This window comes from Typopeltis vanoorti, chromosome 5 (assembly GCF_054136105.1).
Source record: "Typopeltis vanoorti isolate ZY-2024b chromosome 5, IOZ_Tvanoo_1.0, whole genome shotgun sequence".
In the NCBI taxonomy this organism is placed as follows: Eukaryota; Metazoa; Arthropoda; class Arachnida; order Uropygi; family Thelyphonidae; genus Typopeltis; species Typopeltis vanoorti.
The window spans coordinates 56,244,024-56,260,647 of NC_143553.1; the positions used below are offsets into that span (position 1 = coordinate 56,244,024).

Here is a 16,624-nt window from a genome sequence, read left to right on the forward strand (position 1 = left end):
GTCCAGTCTCACCAATGTAAAGTAAGTCACTGGTGCAGTAGATACAATAAACCCCAGGGTGTGCCAATGGGGGAGAGGATCCTTAGAGGAGTTGAATGTACTTTTTAATTTTATAGGTGGTTTAAAAGTGGCATTAAGATTATAATGGTGTAGAATTCTATTTATTTTTTCTGATAACCTTTTAATGTATGGGATAGCTATCGTTTTACTGTAATCTATATTTGTATGTATTTGTTTAAAAGTAGCATTAAGGTTATAATGGTGTAGAATTCTATTTATTTTTTTTGGATAACCCTTTAATGTATGGGATAGCTATGGTTTTACTGTAATCTATATTATATGTATTTTTTGATGAAGGTTTATGAAGAACTTTATTGATAGTATTTTTGCTATAGCCATATTTTTGGTGAAGTGGGCCTCTCAGATCACGTCCTTAACACCCTACACCAAATTGATTGGAAAAGTACGTCCTTTACATCATACAAAACTGTATGAATGGGAATTTAAAGAAGCCTGTGAAATTTTAATTAACCATTTTCATCTTAACAATAATGGTGGCATAAAAATTCCAAGAACTTAGATGGCACACATTCAACCCACTTAGTTCTTCAAGTTTTCCAGCAAATCCTGACTTACTCTAAACAATTATTTCAGCTTTTATTGGTCATCATTCGTACTGTTTTGTTGCAATTTATATGTATACTTATATGAGTAATGTGTGAACATGTTGCTCTAACTTAATTTATATTTGTAACCAAATATAAATTAGTGTAGGGTGTTAAGAGTGTGATCTGAGAGATCTGCTTCACCCAAATTGTTAAATTTAATGTGTCATTTGTGTTGTTTTTTTATGGATAGGGATTGTATGTCCAGTCTCACCAATGTCAAGTAAGTCACAGGTGCAGTAGATACAATAAACTCCAGGATGAGCCAATGGGAGGAATGGATCCTTAGAGGAGTTGAATATACCAAATAAATAATAATAATAACAGGCCTCTAGCATTGATGTAGTAGTAAGGTTTTTTTTTTCCCACCAGAGGTCAGGCCAATAGTTTTAACAGTTGACCAGATCAATGTAATTTAAGCATACCATGTAGATTGTAGCGTAGCTTGTTTCTTTGTGTGTGTGTGTGTGTGTGTGTACTTCCTGATGATGACCTTAAGGTCAAAACATTGAGTTTTTATTTTGGTTTATATTAAACTGAAGGTTTACTCTAACACAGTAGTTGTTTCCATAATTTTTGTGATGAATTTTGATCACCGTGTAACCATGAAGGAAAGTGATATGATTGAGATGTACAAACTTCCGAAAGGGTCACATAGGATTTGAGTTGATGGAATTTTTCATTTTATGGTGGGTGTTGAAAGGACAAGAGAGCATCCTTGGAAGCTGAGAATGAATGCCACTAAGATAATGGTGAGGGCTAAATTTTTCTCTCATAGAGTGGGTGCATGATTGGAATGGATTGTCAGTGGATGTGGCATTTGCAAGCAGTGTGAATGAATTCAAGAATAAGTATGATAGCTGGTGTGTGCAATTTGCCCTCCCTTGATGAATCCCTGACTTCCTGGAGATCTCTCTGAATAATAATAATAATTTCCACAGAACCTATAGAACAAGTGAAATATTTTAGCTGTTTAGGCACAGATTTTAGTGAAGATGGCAAATTAAATATCTATATGGTCAACAGAATAAGCAAAGATGGCATGATGAGGTACCAGATGGATTAATTTATATGTAATAAGAGAGAAATTAGCCATAACACTAAACTAGCAGTATGGAAGTAAGTATTGAAACAAGTTACTCAATCAAAGGCTAGCGACTACAGATAGAGAATTCTTCTGAGAAAAATTAGGGGAGTGAGCAGATGGCATGAGTGGCAGAATCATATTAAAAATGAAGATATTAGGAAGAAACTTGACATTGTTATCATTCAAGAATATGTGAGCAGTGCTAATCTAAGGTGGTATGGTCACTTAAGCAGAATGGGAGAGGAAAGGTTATCAAATCTCTTGCTTTAGTAATATCATTGCCTTTTATAATAAAGTAAGAAGAGCAGTTGATGAGGGAAAGGCATATACTGCCATTTTTTTTTTTGATTTTGCAAAAGGCATTTGACAGGGTGCCATATGATAAGTTGATACTTAAGTTGCAGCACATGGGTTTAGATGTCGGGTTAGTCAACTGGATTCAGGATTTGCTGTCTGATAGGTATCAGAGAGTTGTGTATGGAGGGGCAATATCAAGGAGGCAGAAGGTTACAAGTGGGGTCCCACAGGGCTCAGTACTGGGACCTGTATTGTTCAACCTTTATATCAATGACATTGTCAGTAGATTGCAAGAGGATATTCAGTTGTTTGCAGATGATGTGAAGCTGGGAAGGGTTATTAGTAATAGTGCAGATGTGGCAGCCCTGCAAGAAGATTTGAATAAACTAGACAGATGGGCAAATGAATGGGGTGTCGGTTTAATGCAGCAAAATGTGGTCTTGAAGTTTAAGAAAAATCGATGGGGAGCCTGCATACTCAATTGGAGGAGCTGTACGGAGGAAGTAGGGGAGACAAGAGATCTGGGGGTGATGATTGATAGAAAACTGAAATTCAGGGAGCATATTGCAAAGGTAATGAAGGTAACCCAGAGGATTGCTGCAATACTGAGAAGGATTGATCTGCAGAGATACGAGTTATCATTCTGTTGTATAAGAACCTGATCAGACCACACTTAGACTATTGTTCTCATATTTGGTCCCCAGGATTTGAAGGGAATAAATTAACTGTGGAAAGGGTACAGAGGTGGATAACAAAGATGGTTTCAGGACTGTACAGTGTTACAAGGGTGGTCTGAAAGGTTCTCAGCCTCGACCATAGATGGCAATACTATCGGCAAGATTTTTTTTTCTGAGATTTTTTTACATCTGTCATAAGCATCCATGTGAAATTGCAAGCCATTATATCAAGTAGTTTGTTTTATACAGCTGTCTGAAGCAAAAGTGTTGTCTGTATCCCATGAAATGGATAAAACTGAGTATCGTGTGGTTATAAAATTTTTTCTAAAAGAAGGTTTAACACCAAACGAAATTCATTCGAAGTTCATAAAAGTTTATGGACACTCTTTTCCTTCATTTTCAACAATTAAGAAATGGGCTGCTGAGTTTAAACGTGGCTGTACCAGCCTTGAAGATGATCCACGTGAAGGACGTCCAAAAAAGTGTAACAACACCAGAAATCATTGATCAAGTGCACAATATGGTATTGGATGACCGGCGAGTCAAAGTGCATGAAATTGCTGAGAATATAGGCATTTCAAAAGAACATGTAGGATATATTTTGCATTAAGAATTGCAAATGAAAAAGCTTCGCATAAGATGGGTGCCGCGCTTGCTCACAGGATCAAAAACGCACTTGCATGAAAATCTCTGAACAGTGCTTTGAGCATTTTAACAAGAATAAAACTGATTTTGTGCGTTGATTTATTACTATGGATGAGACTTGGATTCACCATTACACACCAGAATCCAAACAGCAGTCAAAATAGTGGACAGAAGCCAGTTGTTCAGTACCAGAAGACAAAGTCGGTTCCATCAGCAGGAAAGATCATGACTTTGGTGTTTTGGGATATCTTGAAAAGGGGTAAAACAATAACCGGGGAATATTATTCCAATCTTTTAACCAGACTAGATGAAAAAATTCATGAGAAAAGACCCAGTTTGCAGAAGAAAAAAATCATCTTTCATCAGGACAATGCACCTGCCCACAAGGGTATTTTAGCAATGGGAAAATTAAGGGATCTACACGATGAATTTTTGGAATATCCACCCTATTCCCTAGATTTGACTCCCTCTGACTTCTATCTCTTCCCAAAACTAAAACTCTTCCTCACTGGTCAGTGTTTTTCTTCGAATCAAGAGGTGATTGCAGCTGTAGAGTGGTATTTTGCAGATTTTACTGAGAATCAGTACAAGGATGGGATAATGGTGCTGGAGCATCACTGGAATAAATGTATTAGTCTTAAAGGAGATTATGTTGAAAAATAAAAATAATTTTGAAATTATAAATCCGTTTTTTCATTGTTAGGCCGAGAACTTTTCAGACCAACCTCGTAGTTATGAGGATCTTCTGAGGGAATGTTGACTGCAGAGTTTTGGGATAGAAGAAGAAGAAGTGTTCTGATCGAGACTTTTAAACTTTTGAGAGGCAGTTATAGGGTTGACACTGAGGAGTTCTTTCACTTGGCGGAACAGTGGGAAGGAGCGATGACAAAGGTCCATCCCCAGAAGTAATGAAAGGAAGCTGTCAGCAAGAGGGTGAGGAGTGGTTTCTTTGCATGGAGGGTGGTTGAACCGTGGAATGCATTGCCTGATAGAGTGGTGAGAGCAAGAACAGTCAATGAGTTCAAGGAGTGGTATGATCGACTTTGTGTTTCTTAAGAAGGACCTCTCACAACAAGTCTCGTGACTCCATGGAGGCCTGAATAATAATAATAATAATAATAAAATTAGCTGTGTGATGTGATACCAAAATGGCAAGAAAAAGATCCAGAGAATTTCAAGATCTAGATGTATTGATTGAGTCGGAAGTGCCCTAGAAGAGCAAAATAATAGATATGACAATATTGGAATGCTGATAAGTAATAGACTGATTTGGAGGGAAATTGCTGATAGGAGATTGGTAATAATCGAAACTTAATCATGTAGTACTACTGTTATAGTATCCCGAATATTCCTTCAGGGCATACATCAGGAAATTGATGATGATGGCATTCCTGAAGAAAGGATGTAGAATCTATATGTGGCACAGTGGAGGTTGAGAAGAAAGAAAGAACCTGTTTTTTTTATTTATTTTTTTTTTTATATATTTGAAGAGATTGAAACTGTAGTGCTTGGAATCAAATAAATAAGGCTATTTCACTCTTCATATTCATTACTGCCCATGCCATGTCTGTAACCAACCTTCTGTTTATGATTTGCTTTAATTTTTCTAAGAGAATTCTGCCACGAAAGGGCAGAATTCTCTTAAAAGCTACATCATGTGTTAATATGGTAGAAGACTAATGGTTAGATATCATGTGAACTCTATTCTAAAGACAAAACGTTTTTTCAACTTCAATCATTCAGTAAGCAAGATGGTCAATGACAGCCATCTACCATCTGGGTTTATAGATATCCACACTGTAACCTACACTCTGTTAGTGGCAAAATAAGGGTTGAGTCAGTAACATTGCGATCCATTCTGCTATCTTTTTACATTTTTTTTTTCATTGTTTTATGCATTTTTCTTCTAAGTTAATAGCATTAATGCAGAAGGATTAGTTAAAAATTAATCTCTTGTGTTGTGTTCTGTTACATGTGGCAATTATAAAAAAAAGTGCTATATTCTGTGCCTTTTATAATTCTCTGTCACAGGATAAAATTGTCAGCAAAAATTTGCATAGTGGGGGAGGACCTCCAGAATTAATATATTTAAATGCTAATCTTCAAATTATGAAAGTTGTCAGGTATGGTAGTGGTATTTATTCTAGTTCAGATTTAATTTTCATAAAAATCTTTCATGAAAACCTTATACACTCGTACTGCAACCTGTTCAGAGGAATAAGCAAAAATATGAACATTATGTGAATTTTTTAAGCATCATTTAAATTAGGAGCAATGAGTAAAACAATCATAGCATATAACAACATTATTTATTTACAGAAAGATGGAAAATATTTTTTCCACACCACAAAAGTCTATAAAAAATAGCACTGTGGTTATGATAAAGATTACATAATTTGGGAACCCTACTCTAGAGACCAAATATGGGACTCCCTCCCCCACTTTTCATTTGCAGTTTCAGCTGTCCAGTCAACAAGGTGATGGTGCTATGTTGAGTAATTAATATTATCTACTAGCTGAAAATTCACAAACATCAATGTCACAGTGCGATTATGAGCCCACAGTCTTGGCTGGAGAGACAAAATGACATCTCAGTAAATTAGTCTTGCAAATATGAAGGAGTGTTATACATCTCTCTCTCTCTCTCATATGTACATGTATATAGCGACAGAAAGAAAAATTAGGGGGAACTTCAACTTTTCCTCTGTGTGTCATTGTACCTCTGATAAATTGATATGATACCACTCTATTTCCAACAGGTTATGTAACATATTTCATAATCGTGAAACTGAAGAAATAAAGCAACATGATAGGACCAATAAAGCATTATATAATGCTGAACCCTCACCTACCCATGACATTAAAGTTCTATAGGTTCTTCTATCTCTTGTGTGTGGGATTGATATATATGATATTCAAATTTTTCTTAGAGTGAAAACATACATATAGCTTCCTCTTTACTGTATGAAACCTGTTCTCAGAAAGATTTTATTTAATTGAATCATAATATTAAGTAATATTTTTCTCCTAGCATCAGATCCTGATCCATTAGATGTTAGCACAATCCACACTCCTCCTTCCAATCTCCTGGTAACATTTCTTGAGTTTTTTTCTATAGTTATGCAGAATACAAGAGGTATGTTATATTGATTTTACATATATATATATATATATATATATAAAACATTAAAAACGATATTGAAATATTTTTTCCTTTATAATTTTACTATTTAACCGGTACAGAGATCTTGAGCTTGACTTTATAACCAGTTAAAGGAATAGAATATGGTTCTTAATATTCACTTTCTGAATAACTTCAGCTGTTCCAAATGTTGTTACTAATCAAAAACTCACAAGCATTGCTATAGTGAAGCACAATGTATGCTCTGCAGTTGGCAATGTCTTCAATTACAGAAGGCAAGACAACATAGAACAGTAACAAATAGGATGAACTGACCGTGGGAGACATTCTGATTCAGTGGTGTTCAATCTTCACCTTCCACTGCTATCTCATTAGTAGGCCCACTCGAGTACTGAATGAAGAGGATAAACTGGTAATTTGATATTTAGCTATACAAATTTATTCTGTATTGACTGAAACCAAAATATATTTTATGATGGTAAAGCATAATGAAAATCTTGTTGCCTGATACAGAATCCCTGCTGTTCTAGTCAGTGAATTAGGGTAAATAGTGAAAAACAACTACTGAAAAAAAAACATTGACATCATCAGAAGTGAAAATAGGAATCAATATACAAAACATCAACAGAAAAGAGTGCATTAGCAGACAAATTGCAAAATATTGGCATGATTTTGCTTACTGAGAAGAAAATAAGAGTGGGGAGAAGATCGTTCAAATGTCTTATTAGCAGTGCTTCTTGATTCATCTAACTGAAGAGCTTAAATTTTTGACATATTTTAATATTTTTTTATTTCATGAATATCTTACTGATGAATATTTTTGCTCATCATAATTACACCATTTAATATGGTATTACTGAAACCAAAATATATTTTATGATGGTAAAGCATAATGAAAATCTTGTTGCCTGATACAGAATCCCTGCTGTTCTAGTCAGTGAATTAGGGTAAATAGTGAAAAACAACTACTGAAAAAAAAACATTGACATCATCAGAAGTGAAAATAGGAATCAATATACAAAACATCAACAGAAAAGAGTGCATTAGCAGACAAATTGCAAAATATTGGCATGATTGTGCTTACTGAGAAGAAAATAAGAGTGGGGAGAAGATCGTTCAAATGTCTTATTAGCAGTGCTTCTTGATTCATCTAACTGAAGAGCTTAAATTTTTGACATATTTTAATATTTTTTTATTTCATGAATATCTTACTGATGAATATTTTTGCTCATCATAATTACACCATTTAATATGGTATTGACAGAAAGGAGGGTTCCCCCCCCCCCCTTAACACTGTATGACATGTATTCAGTATGACAATAATCAAGCCTTATCTTCTGGTGATGGTGGTGTTTTTAATTTTGGCACATGAAGGGATATGAAAAATTATACTTTTAGATCTAATTCATTTTCAGTTATTAGAAAAACACATTCACAATAATTAATACCAATAATTTTATTATTGCAAATATTTCAGCCTGAAACGAATAGGCAGTCATGCACAAGCATGTTCACAAGTTCAGTCACAAACAATGGAGGCAAATGTTATTTCTTTTTACAGATCTGATCCATGCTCTAGAGTTCCTACTTATGACGGGTGGTTATAAAATAAAATTGAAAATGAAATAAAAACAATAAAATAATAACGATAGTTATATAAATAAGACAATTAAATTAAAACGATGTGAAAAAAAAAAGGGGTGGGGGAGGTGCTGCTTGCCATTTATCAGGATGAGACCTTCCCAAATCTTTGCGATGGATGGACAGTCATTCTGATTTAATTTTGAGTGGTGTTGAAGTGCTTCTTCAGCACACTTCAAGCAACCTCAAATTTAAATTGCCACCAGTGTAACAGGCATGTATCGGACCAGAAGATGTTGTGGTCAGTGTCTGCTCTGTGCCATGCAAAGCTATATTTTTCTGATTTATTGTGGATGATATATGACTTGTGTTCCTGCAGTCATTTTTTTGACTGAATGCCCTGTTTGTCCAAAGATACAAGCAGTGCCTCTGCTCGTATCGTTGGACAAACTTAGGAACTGAATCACACTGAATGTGATTCAGTTTCTAATAATTGAAAATGAATTAGCTTTTAAAGTCATTTTTGATATCATTTTGCATTGCAAAATAAAATAAAAACAATACCACTTTCTGCCGATATCATTTGGAGTTGTATAATTATAAAAGAAATATGCAAAATTTTGGTCTTCATTTAGATGAATTGAGAGACATTGTTAATAAGTTTCTTGTTGCTTATTTATGTTAGATACAGTATACTGGAAGGAAGTCACATTCAGTGTGATTGCCTCCACTTGTACTTTGGACAAACAGGATTTTCAGGCTAGAATTAACTCCAGCAATGCCACTTGTACATCACCTACAATAAACCTGAAAAATCTGGCCTTGCTCAGCATGGGGTAAACACAGACTACGATATCCTCCAGTGAAACCCACATCTGTTACCATCACTGTCGGTTTAAATTTGAGTGTCTCTTTAGAGAAAGTGCCGAAGTACTTCTACACCAAAGTACTTCTACGTCCAAACTTAAAGCAGTATGACTGTATCCATTTCAAAGATTTGGAGGTGTCTCATCTTGATAAATAGCAGGCAGTAACCCTTTGTTTTCTCCCTTTTTATTTTAATTATTTCTTTTATGTAATTTTAGTTTTATTTTTTAATTTCATTTTATTTTGTAACAATCACTGTTGTAAGCACGTGGCTAAGATCTGTAAAAAAAAACTGTTTAGCCTTAAGTGCTGGAGAAACTCATGATAAAAGTTTAATGGAGTGAAACAGCACTAGGAAATTATTAAAAATAGTATTTAATGCTTCTAATATTTCATCTTGGTTACAGAGACATCATTAGGGAGTACAAAATGAGACTTGTAACATACACACACACACACACACAAAGGGAGTACAAAACTAACTGAAACATATGGACAAAAGACTAGAGTCCTAACTAAGTGAAGATCCTGGGCTACTGACAGGTGTCCATGAGGGTGCCCCACCTACTTAGGACTCTAGTCTTTTATCCACGTGTTTCAGCTATTTTTGTGCTGCCTTTGTGTGTGTGCGTGTTTGTGTATGTTACAAGTCTCATTTTGTACCCACTGACGTCTTTTGTATCCACCGATGTCTCTGTAACTTAGATGAAATGGAAGCATTAAATGCTATTTTTAATTGTTTTGTAGTGCTGTTTCACTTCATTAAACTTTTATAATGAGTGAGAAAAAGAAAGAACATTCCAAAATTTGTGTTTGACCTTGTGAACATGCTTGTGCGCAATGGCCTATTAGTTTCAGGCCAAAATATTTGCAATAATAAAATTATTTATTGTTGTAAATGTGTTTTCAATTGTTATTATGTCACAAGTGCTATTAGAAATTCTTTTAATTAATTCATTTTCATTTCCACTGAGCATACACTTTCTTTCTTTTATTAGACTTCAAGTTACCCTCTTCTCTTTAAAAAAATAATAATAATAATAATAATATCAATGAACATATTCGAATATGTTGATGAAGATGTTAATAACTGGATTCAAGCCATATAGAGGTTGTCGGAATCAGATTTTAACTTTAAGACAAATAGTTTTGTAAAACTGGAAAAAGCATATAGTCAGATGCCATTCAAAACACTGCAGTTATATGGTGCAAATGGGACATATCAATCAGCATAGATTTTATTTGATTTGTAAGTCAGCAGTTAGAATTGAAGGAGGTATAGGAAGATCGTTGATTGTAATATCAAGTGTGATGCAAGAGAGCACATTTTCTCCACAGTTATTCATCATCTATATGGATCACATTATGAAGGATATTGGCATTAAATCTGAATAGCAAAATTGGAGATGTTAATCTCAGTTCTTTACTTTATGCAGAAGTTATACTCCTAAATCAATCCAGTACAAGTCTGCAGGATTCTCTGACTAAATTGAATGAGTGCTGAAATAAATTTGGTATGAAAAAGATCTTTTTAGCTATTTAAGCACAAGTTTCAATGAAGATGGTAAATTAAATATGGAAATATACAACAAAATTAGTAATGCTGGTATGGTAGGGATTCAACTGAATAAAATTATATGGAATAAGAGAAATTAGTCAAAACACTAAACTAGCTGCATATAAGCCTGTATTTCAAATAGTATGAATCTGAGAGTTGAACTAGAAATACTTGATTAAAGATTGGAGACTACAGATATGAGACCTCTGAGAAGACGTCTCATATCTGTGGTAATATCCTAATAACCTCATTTTTAATATGATACTGCCATCAGTGCCATTTGTTCACCCCACTAATCTTCTGAGAAAGATTAGTGGGCTGAACAAATGGCATCGATGGCAACATTCAGGAATGTTCAGGTAACATTCAGGAAAGTTAACAAGCTAATCTCAGGTGGTATGGTCTTTTAAATGGAATGGGAGAAGAAAGGTTAGCAAAACAAGTGTTCTTTGGTAGGAAAAAGACACAAAGTAAGTCCAAGATCTAGGTGGGGTTGATACAATAAAAAGTGTCTTAGAAGGCAGAAATAAAGATCTAATAACATCGGAGTCTTTACAGATATCAGATTAATTTGGAGGAAAATTGTCAATAGGAAATTAGTAATCATGTAAAGTTTTCTGGGATCCATAAGGGTCAAAGCCAAATAACCGCGAAGAGACTCCACATCAAATTTCAGGAATGTGGAGAATCGACTGGGGCTTCTTACCTAATGTACAATTATCACTTTCATGTGGTGCGCCCTGTTTGTAGGTATCTACTAGATACCGAATGAATAGAATGGGCTTGCAATTTGGGACTTAGCCAACCAAATTGTATTCTATTGGCTTAAACCAAAAATGCATATGATGGTACAACATGATGAGATTTCATGCTGGCTGGAGCGTCACCAGGTTAAACAAGGGCCTCCTGCTGTTTTTGTCAGGGAACCAGGACAAGCAATGGAAAGTCAGCTACTGGAACAAGCTCCAACTCAACATCCAGAAGAAGAATAAACTCCACAACAGAAGAACTGAAATTAGGAACCATCAATATAAGGATTATTAATGGAAAGGAAATCAAACTTGCAGAAGAATTGGAAAAGTACCATATGGACATAATTGACATTGCTGAGACAAAGAAAGCAAAAACAGGTGAGATCTTACTAAATAATAAATATGTGATGTTATTTTCAGGCAATAATGATCAAGGAAAGGTAGGAGTAGCGATAGCATTCAACACCAAACATGAAGATGAACTTTTTGATTGGAAGGCAGTTTCAAGGAGTTATGTGGGCAAACTTCAAAATGGGAACATGGACAATGAAACTTATTTGTACCTATGATCACACAGAAGGTTCTTCCAAGAAAGAAGTGGAGGAATTTTTTCAGTCATTAGAGCAGGCAGCTGACAAAAGAAAATGGAAAAAGTGGTCCTTGTTGCAGATCTGAACAGCAGAGTAGGAAATTAATCCCGCCAGGCTTATAGGAAAATTTGGAGAAAAGGGCAAAGCTACTAATAATGTTAAATATTTATTGGACTTATGCTCAGGACATGGACTAGTCATTACTAACACCATGTTTCAACATAAAGATGTATGCAAATTCACATGGAGAGAAGACACATGAAATAAGCAAAGCCTCATTGACTACGTCATTGAAATTGGAAGTGACCACTACATAGTACTAAGAAGGATAAAAATGGATTTCACATTGAAAAGATGTAAGGAATGTGTGTAAGGAAGTTTTAAAAAGAATTAAAGTTGAACAGCTTTTACAAGTAAATTGTAGACTTGACTATACAAACATTATTGAAGAAAAAATGTTAACAAATTGAAAACAAGAACTAAACCTTGGAGTCTCACTGGCAAACTCTGAAGAAGACATTAATTGATTCATCTAGGGAGGTATGTGGTGAATGCAAGGATAGAAAAAAAAAGTTTTTTCTGGAGGCTTATTGAAGAAGCTTAGAAATGGAGGAAAGAGTACTGTATAAGGAATCAAAGATGATAAAGGTGACATGGAAACTGAAGATAAGGATATGCTAGATGTCTGGAGTAATTACTTTGAAAGACTGATAAACAAACAAGTAGTGACAGAACCGTACTAAAAATTTTTCAAGAGGAATGAAAAAAGGAGTATATATATGAATACTTGAGGTAGAAAAAGCTGTCAAAAACTTGAAATGTGGAAAGGCAGCTGGAATAGATGATATTCGACCACAAATGTTTAAGTGGCTACACTGCATAACTCAAAGGATCTTTTCAGAATGTCGAATTCCTATTGATTAGAGTAGAGCTCAATAGTACCCATGTATAAAAAAAGGGAATAAAACTGAGTGTTAGACTTGCAGAGGAATTTCTCTATTACGTGTTCCAGGTAAGATTTATGAAAGCATTCTTGAAAAGAGGTTGAGAAAGATTGGAGAGGTTGAAAGAGATTGAGAAAGAAAAAACAAGCTGGGTTCAGGCCAAATAGAGGTTGTCAAGATCAGATTTTCACTTTAAGACAAATATTTGAGAAATCATTTGAATCTGACAGAGATCTGTATTTTTGTAGATCTGGAAAAGGCATACGAGAAGGTGCTGAGAGAAAAGATTTTCAAAACACTACAATTATATGGGGTGAATGGAATATTATACAGAGCAGTACATAGTCTACATTTAAGTTGTCATTCAGCAGTTAGAATTGAGGGAAATACAGGAAGATGGTTTGATGTAAAATAAAATCAGGGCAAGGATGTACCTTATCTCCACTCTTACTCATCATCTATATGGATCATGTTATAACAGAGCATGGCATCAAGCCTGATATTAGAATTGGAGATGTCGAACTTAGTTCTTTGCTTTATTTGGTATGAAAATCAATAATAAAAATACTGAAACTATTAAAATAGGCAGGAGAATAGAAAAAATTGAATCTTCATTTGTATTCTGAATGGAGATCCAACTAAAATATTTCAGCTATTTAGGCACAGTTTTTAGTGAAGTTGGCAGGTTAAATCTGGAAATAGACAACAGAATAAGCAAAGCTGGTGGAATAAGAGAGAAATTATCAAAAACCTGAAACTAATAGTATACAAGACATTGTTCAAACCACTTTTAAGTCATGGATCTTAGAGTTGGGTTAGAAATAAAGCACTTGATCAAAGACTATATACCACAGATATGATGGCTCTGAGAAAAATTAGGGGAGTGAACTGATTGCATCAATAGCAGAATCATATTAAAAATGAAGATATTAGAAAAGAACTTGACATTATAAGCATTTAAGAATGTGTCAACAGAGCTAATCTAAGGTGGTATGACCACTTACATAGAATGGGTGAAGAAAGGTTAGAAAAACAGGTGTGTTTGATGCGAAGATGGTAAGAAAGAGACCCAGAGGAAGACGAAAGTATAAGTGGATTGATTTGGTCAGAAGTTCCTTAGAAGTATGAAATGTTAGATATGACAATATTGGAGTGTTGACAAGTAATAGATTGATTTGGAGAATAATTGTTGATAGGAGATTAATAATAATGTAAACTTAATCATGTAGTGCAGTCATAGTAACCTGAACATCCCTTGGGGATACATCTCAGGAAATTGATGATGATGATATAAACCTTTCTGTGATATTATCATAATATTCTACACTGTCTGAGGGTACATATCAGGAATTTCGCAGTGATTATAATATGATACAAATCTTCTTTTGTCTGAGTCAAAATACTGTTCCCGTGTACAGTTTTTCATGATAGCATTTTCCCATTCTCTGAACAGTTTTTCAGTAACTATATCTAATACAAGTTATGTCTGTATGCTAAGAAACTCTTCAAGATTTTTGCAGAAATATAGGGTAATGCACAACACATTTTAAGAAACTGGTCAATATAATGTGATGATCAGATTACATTACCATTCTGTCTAAATCAAGATATTTGGGATATTCTTGAGAGGATTACTGACAACTCAGCTAAACATATCCTGAAAACAAATAAAGTAAAACTTATAGCCAAATTCCTTAAAGATTGGCAGTATTTGAATATCCAACAGGCAAATTTAAATTTCTCATCATTGAATGTAAACAGCCAACCAGAAGCTATTATCATGTCTTGTTAGTAGCTTCTGGTTGGCTGTTTACAACAACCAACCAGAATTAAATGATAACAGAAGCCACCAACTGCCTTCAATGAACAGTCATATGATTAACCTTTCTAGCCATGCCCTGAACAATAATGAACTCTAGCTATTTAGTAAAGGCTTAAACTTTGCTGTGACACCCAGGGCTGTTAACAATTTGGATTTTATACCATACTGAAAGAGGCATAAGATTTCTACTAACCACCACCATAGCTGATAAAATACTATTAGAAACCGCAAATATTTTAAATAATACTAAATCAATAACTAGTAACTTAACCAAATCTGAATTGGCAGCTGTGAAATCTTTAAAAGTAAATCAGGACATCATAATCACTAAAGCTGATAAAGGCAGTGGTGTTATTTTAAACTGAACAACTTACCTATAAAAAATGAACCAATTAGTCTCAGACAATAGCATCTATCAACTTGTAAACTGTAACCCAACTAATCGGATTAAAAAGAAAATAGAAAAATTTCTTAAATCAGTAACATTCTGGCTTGTGGATATTAAAAATCTACTTCCATACTATGCTTGTTCTCTGAAAATTTATGGTTTATCCAAGATTCACAAGCAGAACACACCACTTCGGCCAATAGTTGAAAGTATCGACAGCCCCAGTTATCATATAACCAAGAAACCAGCATCAATGCTCAAGCAGTTGGTAGGTTATTCCCCCTCCTATATTAAAAACACACAACACTTTGTGAACAAAATTAAAGACATCACACTAGAAAAAAGTGATTTATTAGTCAGTTTTGACATGTTTGCCCTTTTCATGAATGTTTCAATCAATGACCATGGGCTCACAGCTATATCCCCATAATTGCTAACTTTTATATGGAAGCATTTGAGCAATGTACTCGAGATTCCTTTACTTTAAAACCTGGTTCCATGTTTAAAGTTTGGTCCCATGGCCGCCAGACATTAGACATTTTCCTCAGCCACCTAAACAGACAACACAAACGCATACAATTCACAACTGAAATTGAAAGTCAGAACTCACTTCCCTTTCTAGATACACTTGTCACACATCTTCCTTCCAGAAGATGTTTTTCCTTCACGTTTACTGTAAGCCTACATACATACTGGCCAATATATACACATAAACTCTTACCACCACCACCAACACAAAAACTAGGTGTTATTAACACAATTAAAAACAGGGTTTTGAAGATTTGCTCCACCACACAAGCACTTAAGCATGGATTAAAAGTTATCAGCAATACCTTCCTAAAAAATGGCTACAGCCAAAATACTATCAAAATTCTTCACAAGACCCTACTTAAAAACAAAAATAAACTAGATTATAATAAAACTGTAGCCATTCCATACATTAAAGGTATATCAGATAAAATAAACAGAATACTAATGAAATACAACCTTAATGCCACCTTTAAACCTCCTACAAAATTAAAAAAAAGCTTAGTCAACTCATCTGAGGATCCACTTCCTCCACTGGCTCACCCTAGAGTATACTGTATTCATTGCACCTGTAATTTGCCCAATATATGTGAAACAGGATGCACAATTTCTATCAGAAAAAAAGGAACATAAACTGCATATTAAATTTAATTGATAAATCTGGCCTTTCTGATCATGGCCTGAATACTCTTTGACTGGAAAGGCACCTGTTGTTTACATCACACCAAAACTTGTTTATGAACATAAATTTAAGGAGCACTGTGAAATTCTTATCAACTACCATAATATTAACAATAATGGTGGTCTAAAAATCCCAATTATATGGATGACACATATTCTATCCATTTAACCTTTTGGTCTAAAAGTTAATTATAATTAGGACTATAAGCAATCCAGGACTCTAATATAACACTCTTGTTAAATTATGGATTAGGCCACTATTTTGCTGTATTAAAGCTATTTACGTGAATTTGTTCTCTGATGATGTTATAAATAGAATATAGCTTTGTGTAGTTTTATTTTTTCCACTAGAGGTCAGAATAACAGTTGTTTAAATAATTTTCACTTTGGCTTACTGTTT

The 16,624-nt window shown here is 34.4% G+C and overlaps 1 protein-coding gene across 5 annotated transcripts in view; it reads left to right on the forward strand.

Moving 5' to 3' along the window:
• LOC150106430 (armadillo-like helical domain-containing protein 3) overlaps window positions 1-16,624 on the forward strand; it is a 352,469-nt gene that overhangs the window by 178,144 nt on the left and 157,701 nt on the right. For all 5 annotated transcript variants that reach the window (XM_090392440.1, XM_090392443.1, XM_090392441.1 and 2 more), the window contains one exon: window positions 6,403-6,507. In XM_090392440.1, the coding sequence (XP_090248566.1) occupies window positions 6,403-6,507 (105 nt within the window). The remainder of the gene's footprint in view (window positions 1-6,402; window positions 6,508-16,624) is intronic.